This window comes from Epinephelus fuscoguttatus, linkage group LG24, assembly GCF_011397635.1.
Source record: "Epinephelus fuscoguttatus linkage group LG24, E.fuscoguttatus.final_Chr_v1".
NCBI classification, from domain to species: domain Eukaryota; kingdom Metazoa; phylum Chordata; class Actinopteri; order Perciformes; family Serranidae; genus Epinephelus; species Epinephelus fuscoguttatus.
This window is the reverse complement of record NC_064775.1, coordinates 15,361,903-15,369,614: the sequence shown is the minus strand read 5'-3', so window position 1 is coordinate 15,369,614 and position 7,712 is coordinate 15,361,903. Positions and strand designations below refer to the sequence as shown.

At 39.6% G+C, this 7,712-nt stretch overlaps 1 protein-coding gene across 4 annotated transcripts in view; it reads left to right on the top strand.

Moving 5' to 3' along the window:
- Window positions 1-2,028: 2,028 nt before the first annotated feature.
- The window catches only part of LOC125885191 (protein FAM184A-like), a 70,500-nt gene continuing 64,816 nt past the window's right edge, over window positions 2,029-7,712 (top strand). For 2 of the 4 annotated variants that reach the window (XM_049570721.1, XM_049570719.1), the window contains exon 1: window positions 2,031-2,479. In XM_049570721.1, coding sequence (XP_049426678.1) covers window positions 2,315-2,479 — 165 coding nt within the window. In that variant the 5' untranslated portion in view covers window positions 2,031-2,314. Of the gene's footprint in view, window positions 2,480-7,712 lie in introns of all 4 variants that reach the window. The other 2 variants (XM_049570722.1, XM_049570720.1) reach the window with 2 other exon arrangements.

Below are 7,712 nucleotides of genomic sequence, written 5' to 3'. Positions count from 1 at the left end.
TACACATGCACATAAAGACTTATGTACACCTGTGCAGTCATTCATTTTTCATAGGGACTAGTACTTTGGAGTCAAAGGTAAGTTTGATATTCTACATTTTCCTATGTTTTTGTGTCCAAGTGACTAATGGGAATAACAAGTTTTGAAACTGGTTCAGTGTAAAGTGAGAATGCTGCAGTTGGCAGTGGCTCGGGGGCTGCAGTGTAACCACTCAACGCATATGCACTATCAATTTCTGTCACTAAAAGTGCTTTTTTTTTTTACCACTGACAGGCTATGATTGTTGTATCTGGAAACATATAAAAAATGCTTACAGATAGACCTTTTTGTTAAAATGTAAGCTGCTTTCTGTTTCACCAGAAACAATCACCATCATCAAACTCACCAGACTCAAAACACAGTTGTTGTTGAAAAACACAGAAGCTATCTTTAAAGAGTGTTCCAATGAAAATGGTTGTCAGTGTTTGAGGATTATACAGTTAGTTTATTACTTTATTGACACACAGAAATAGGATATTTGGGTCTAAACAATATATGAAAAAATCATATATACGATAAAACCCATTTGGAAAAATAACTGTGAGCACCACAAACTCCACTCACCTCCATCAAGTTGCAGTGGAAGCAGGAATAACCGAGACTGATATCAAAAATATTGCTTATAAACCAAAAACATGCCCAGACACCACTAGAAGTACGAACATGTTTGATGTCAATGTTTAATATGCAGCAAGGCCTTTCTTTATTTTTTATGTCTTTTGCTGATTGGGTGAACTGATCCTTTAATAATTATTTTGCAGTTCATAAATATCACCAGCAGATGTCAGTGCAGGATTAATCACAGCTTCAGCATCCACAGAGTGATGTAATGCAGTAAGGTATGAATGGAGACTAGCAGCAGTCCCCTTTACGTTAATAGCTGTTACCTGAACTACATATTCATTTTTTATTGCAACGTGTTTATTTGTAAGTTTTGAAATAACTGTCAGTTATATTGCTTGGTTAATTAAATAAAGGAGAAAATAACTTTATATTTTAAACAATAAATCAATTACAGACATTCAGAATCAGTGTAGTGTTTAGTAAAATTTTTGCTAATTTTCTTGTGTAATACCACACGTACACAAAATGTTGTAACCTTTTTCCAGTTCAAACATTATCTTCTTATAAAAGCAACAACGACAATAAACCTTATTTATGCGGAACTTTTTTTTTTTTTTTTTTTTTTAAAGTTACAAAGCAAATTTACAAGGTTGAAGCACAATCCAAATATTTTAGGACTGCAAAGAGGCAAATAAAATCAGACAATTAAAAACAAATCAAATAAATTACCTGACAATAATTTTTATCACAATAGCTCACAACAATAACTGTAATATCTACAATTTTATACAGAAATTTTTTTTTTTAAACTTCACATCCGAAGGTATTGCTTTAAGGCTTGTGTATGGAGATAGATTTGTCTTAATATTAATTGTGCGAGGAGATGACAATCTGTGTTGAATGTGTAATCTGTAAATATAAAAAAAAAACTTTTACAAAAATGAAAAAAATGTAAATGCACAAAAATATTGTGCAAATATAAAACACATCTGCAAATACACAAATTTGAAAAATCCCATCAAAAGAAAAAAAATAGATTCAGTGTGCAAATTCACAAGCATAAAAAATGAATTCCTAAAAGATACTGACAGTATTTTGAATTAAATATTAAATAATTTTAAATAAATGTATTCACAGATATTTTTTATTTGTGGTATTTGGGAATTTGCAGATCCACTTTATACTTGCAAAACAATTTCTGACTTTTCAAAACTAATTTTATAATTGTGAAAGTTTTTTTTTTTCATTATTATTGTTATAACAGATCACATATTGACACAGGGACTGTCGATCTCCTTACACAAATAATATTGAGACAAATCTGTCTCCATACTGCTGAGGCTGAAAACATGACACGCTCGTGTTCATCAACATGTCGGCTGTTCTCTGACTGTAATGAAACAGTTGAGCATCCACATAAGAAGAACAAGTCATAGAGGGCTGCATTACAGCCCACTGAACCTGCCATTGGCTGAGCATCTGGCGCGCGTCTCCGCCTCTCTCATCCTTCCGAGCGCTCGCGCCCGTCTGCGGATGCGTGCGACGGCACGGTCTCGCGCCCCGCTGTCCCTGCTCCCCATCTTTCTCTCTCCGTGTCGCTGAAACGGAAGATTAACCACAAACACAACAATGGGAGGATTTAACGCGTAGCAGCCGCTGCTCCATTTTATTGCAATTGAAAGCGTCGCGTTTGGGTTTATTCCCCGTGAAAATGGCGACGGGGGCAGGCTGGCAGCCTCCGTACAACACCTCGACTAGCAACACCAAATATACCCCCTCTCCAACGTCCAGCATGTTTTACGACGGGAGTTTGACGCTGGAATACACTCAAGACCTGCATTTGAAGATGAGCAAGAAGATAGCACAACTGACCAAGGTCTGTGGATGTGAATGGGTGACGTGGGGTGTAGTGGTCAAGTCATTTAGGGCAGGTTGGGGGTGTAGATGGAGTAGTACTGTAGAGGCTGTGCTGCTGGTGCTGCTGCTGCTGTGGGATGGCATTTGTAAACATGCTGAGGGGGAAGGATGTGCTGGTATTTATGAATGCACTTTGGTGCAGGTCAGGAGGTTGGATACTGGTGTGGGATGTGTTGGTATGTTGGAGCAGGTTTGATGGTATGTCACTGCTCTGCATCGCTGCAGGGTTCATAGGTCACCATTAAATACCCAGGGGAGGGTTGTTTTGGATGCTAATATGTAGTGGTAGTTAGTAAGTGTGAATTTTATGCAAGACTTACCTAGAAAGAGTTTGTATCCTCCTGTGGTCTTACTACTACTGTGCAGGCTGGTAGTACGCTGTACTCTGCCTGTACTCTGCCTGCAAAAACACAAAACTGTGACCACACTGTATTTACACTGATAGCTGAGAGATTTCCAGATGTGCTGCCATCAATTTTACACACCACTGTTCAACCTGGGCATGTCTCTGTGCCATCACAGCGCTGCCATCGCCGCTCAAGGGCCAAGGGAAGTTATGTAATCTTGGAGGGATGCAGAGGTTTGGCAGAGATGCTTCTTTGTACTCCACCTGAAACCAGTAGGATTGAGGGGACACTATGTAGCGCTGGAGTAGGAGATTTAAGGTGGCAGCTACAGTTTACAGCCACTATAGGTGAGTCAGTAAAAGAGCAGATAAAATGTTAATAAAACAGATTATATGATCATGCTGCACAGGGGGAGACAAAAGCAGAGAGGATTTTACATAACAGGCATGGTGATCGTAGTATCCCAGTACAGAATTAGACACTGTGTACAGTAGGATAAGCTGTACACACAACACTGCAAATAGATTGAAACTGTGGATATCCAGGATTATAATGCAGCGGTTGATTAAATTGTTTGTAGTGGTGGGGAGATTGGCAAGACAATGGCGGTGGAATTAAGGTCCATGAACGACAGATTTTAAACTCTGAAGGCAGTCCAAGAATGCGTTCAGTGTTTAGTTAGTGTGTTTTCCTTGTTTTTACACAGATGTCCTGCTCCTTTAAAACAAAGAAATGCAGGTTAGGTTGACTGTGATAGACCTGGCAATCTGTTCAGGGTGTTTCTTGCCCAGTGCATGCCGGGAAATGCTCCAGGTTCTCCATCACCACTGTACCCAGGAGCCTGAACAGAATGAGCACATGTAGAAACTGGATGAATGGATGGTTGGAAACCACAGATATTGATCCAAATGAAAACAAGAGATTCACCACATCACTAAAATTTATGAAGACAGGATTGGGACCTGCTACCAGCCACAAATTAACTGACCATTTACCACACACATACTAGTCAAACTCATTATTTAATATTTGGTTTTATATTGTCAAAACCTTACTGATTGCAAGTGTAGCTTGTGGCTGGACTCATATCTTTCCTCCGCATACAGCTCAGTCTATTAATGATAATAATCACGGTAAACATGGCCCTGAGGTCAGAGGCAGAGGCAAAAGAAAGAGAGGGCAGCTGCCACTCACCTAAATGTCAGCGGCTATTTTTCTGCAAAAGTTGCTCCTTATTATCCAGAATAGGTGGATATGGTGTTGTAGCGTGTGGTTCAGGTTCGCAGTGGGTTCATGAGCTGATACGAGTAGTTGATGAATCAATTAGTGAATCAGCAGCAAGCATACTGATGATCACGTTTTTAGCAATTATTCTGAATAGTAGTGAAAAAAAGGTAAATATTCTCTGTACACTCATAGAAATAAAAGTGACAACCTGAATCATACAGGGTTCTTCAGCTTGTGCCCATAGGAGACCCCTTTTTGGTTTCCAAGTTTCCATTGGTAACCCTTTCAGAGGGTTCTACTTAGAACTCAGCGTAAGGGGTTATATCCAGAAGAAGGTTGCAAACGTGAGGCGCACTGCACTGCCTTTTTTTTGTGTGTGTTTTAGAAAATTTAATATGTTGCACCTTATTGTTGCCAGGCAACCATCCCATCCCCGCCTTACTCTAACCATCCCGTGTAATCAATCTACTGTTTATTTTGGCAAGCTAAAACTACCTGCGTATTTTCACTGTAATTAGTGGCTAGTTACTAATATGGAAAGGCTGAGGATAAAGTCGTACAGCTCTGGGTATCCAGCAGCCGCTACCACCAGTTCCCCCTTCATTGTTTATCAACTGTATACTTGTTGTCATGACCATCGCAGAAGGCCCGCCTCTCAAATCATCGGATTGGACAATGGGAAACAAGTGGAAATGACGTGGGGGGCTTTCCTACTCGCCAGGTGCCTAGAGCTCAGAGACGCAAGGCAGGTAGCAATGTAATTTTACTTATAACACAAGTAAAATGAATTAAGGGGATTCCAGATACGTCTGCGTTTAAAAATACCATTGGAAACACGAGTAAACATTTGAATATTTAAGGGCGAGAATCTTGTGTCACTCGTGCTTTCAATAATCCTTGAAGAACTCCATCTTCAAAAAAGGTTTCTTTGGAAGAAAATGGTTCTTAACGGAGCCCTTATTTCTAAGAGTGTACAATCATCTTTAATGTGAGCTGTTTCTCAGTTGCGAATGGGTTTTGAATTGTACTGTGTGAATAATTTGCACATCAATCGATGAGAAAAGCAACTGTTGTAGGATGTTATGTGGTGCAGTGGTGGTTTAGGTCCCTGGTTGAAGAAGTTAAAGAAATCCCTGGTCAAGAAACTATATTAAATAATGGAGTCCTCAGGTCCTTTCAGGAATTGGACTGTATTTTACTGCAGCTTTTCTTCAGCCCTGCTGAAAAGCTAAGAGCATTTCTCTGTGTGGTGTATCCAGATGTCTTTGCTTTTTAAAAATTGAAGGTGTTATGGCAGATTTCTGCCTCCGTGTTTTGCTTGTGTGGGGGGATCTGCAGGCTAACTCTTTCTGCTCGCTCATCCTGCTCAATGTGGCGCATGTGTTGCTCTTCTGTGGAGACACTTTCAGATGTCACTGCGCCGCTGCTCATGTGTTCCATGTGTTTATTTTAGGGGTGGTAATTCTTTCATAAACTAAATCCTAGCTCTCCATGAAGCTGTGTTGTATTTAATTCATTCCACTTTCAGTGTTGTTGAAAGCTTTGTTTAGAGTGAAGTAGGACTGCATTGTTTTCTTTAATAATTGTCACGCAGCAGTGCTTTGAGGCAGAGCAGGTAGAAAACAGGACATTTTCTAGTTGTAGAACATGTGAGAACCTTCTTGTTTTGGACATTTTCAAAGGAAGCACACAAAAAAACATCCCACGTTACGTTGTAACATCAACAAAGAGACAAATTAAACTCAAAAAATAAAATCTATGATGAAAAGGAGCTCCTTTTTAAACAGAATGTTTAGAAAAACAACACATCTAACATTTTTATCTGCTGCAGCAGAGCTTATTCAAGACTGACTTTGATTTTCTGTCTCATGGCTTCATATTTTATTGCAAACAAACAACAGTGCACAAAGCCAGCCGGCATTACTCCAACTTTTTTGATCATCAATTAATCTTTAGAGTAGTCTCTCAGTTTATTGATAAATCATTTGATCCATACATAATTGATTAAGAAATAATTGATTGTCATGTCAGAACAATTAAAACTACAAAGATGTTCAGTTTACTATCACTTAACACTTCATGTACACCAGAAGACACTGAAAAGACGTATTGACAATTACTTACATGTCAGAAAAAACGTCATCAATATAATCCATAATAATAACTTGTATTTGTGTAACAGAGGCTTGTTCTTGTGCCTCCCCTCCATGTTAACTGTCTACCCACTTTGCTGCTTCCTGTTTGGTGCTAGAGAGAGCTCAGCTATTGGTTGTTGATGATGTTCGCATCATTGAACTTCACTGTTTGCATGAGCCAGGACTAAAAACTTACCATAATATTAAAAATGTTTGATTTTATTGGATCAAGATGAGAAACAGACTGAGACAGCACTGACTGAGTTTTATGATCGCCTCACACCAAACGATCATGATCACAGTAGCACACCACAACTGTAGCAAAACTCATGATTTTATTATGATCATGAACACAGTTGTAAATAACTAATTAGTTAATCAACTAATCGTTTCAGCTTTACAACCAACTGTAGCAAAGTGGTTTAACCCAAACTAGTAAAAGAGCACTAGCTGTCTGATATTGATACCCTGAAGCTTTTATTTCTCTCCTGCCTGCGAGCAACAAAGACACCTGATGAGGAGAGTAAATGTGCGCTCCAGGATCAGACAGTTATTGTCACTGTGGTACAGTAGATGATGTGCTCTGTTCTGATCGAGACTCTGATAACATGCAGCCTGTGTAGCGTTCTGCAGCTGCAGAGATTTAAACAAGACATCCTGGATTTTGCCTTTCATGCTGTTACATCATCTTGAAGGGTAAGAACAGTGCCACATCGACAGCACTGAACATATCTTAAACCTTCTGACGTCAGAGCTACCATCACCTCTAAGGACAGATTCCTCATCTTGGCATTTTAGACACCTTTACTGCATGCACCTGCTGGGTGCCTTGAATAGCTTTAATCAAGTACGCAGCTGTTTTAGCCCATCTGATAGAAGACAAAGGGCTGAAATCTGTTGTGCTACACTGACTTTCCAGGTCATTTTCATTTGCAGCTTATGCTGTAAATGCATGGCTACGGTTAAAATACAGAATGCAGTGATTAGTAATAATAGTGGCTGCACAGCTGGACTGAACCTCTCTGCATTTATGAAGGAAATTCAGCTCAGTGAAGCCATAGAATGGTTTTCTTGCTGTGGGGGAGCGCTGACAAGCCCCAGTCTACTAAGCCAGAATGGAGATGTCAAGGTACACTGAAGTCAAGTTCATACCCTGCTTTAGGAGCCAAGGTTCAGTGTGAGTTCGGTACAGCAGAAACAAAACAAATATAAAAGAATAGTATGTTTCTTTTCATTTAGTTTGAACAGACACTGTCAAAGACAGACAAAATCCTCCTGCTGGGGAGTGAGGTAACATTTGCCCCCTGGCAACTTTGGTGAACTATTTCTATTATAACAGTAAGGAACATTTCACCAAGAAGCAGTGTGGCGTAACCTGTGGGACACAGTCATCTGCAACAAGAGATCATTTCATAGCTCACTTTCAGCAGGTTAGATAGTAATGTACAGGTGGATGATGGTGACGAGGAGGATGTGATAGGGG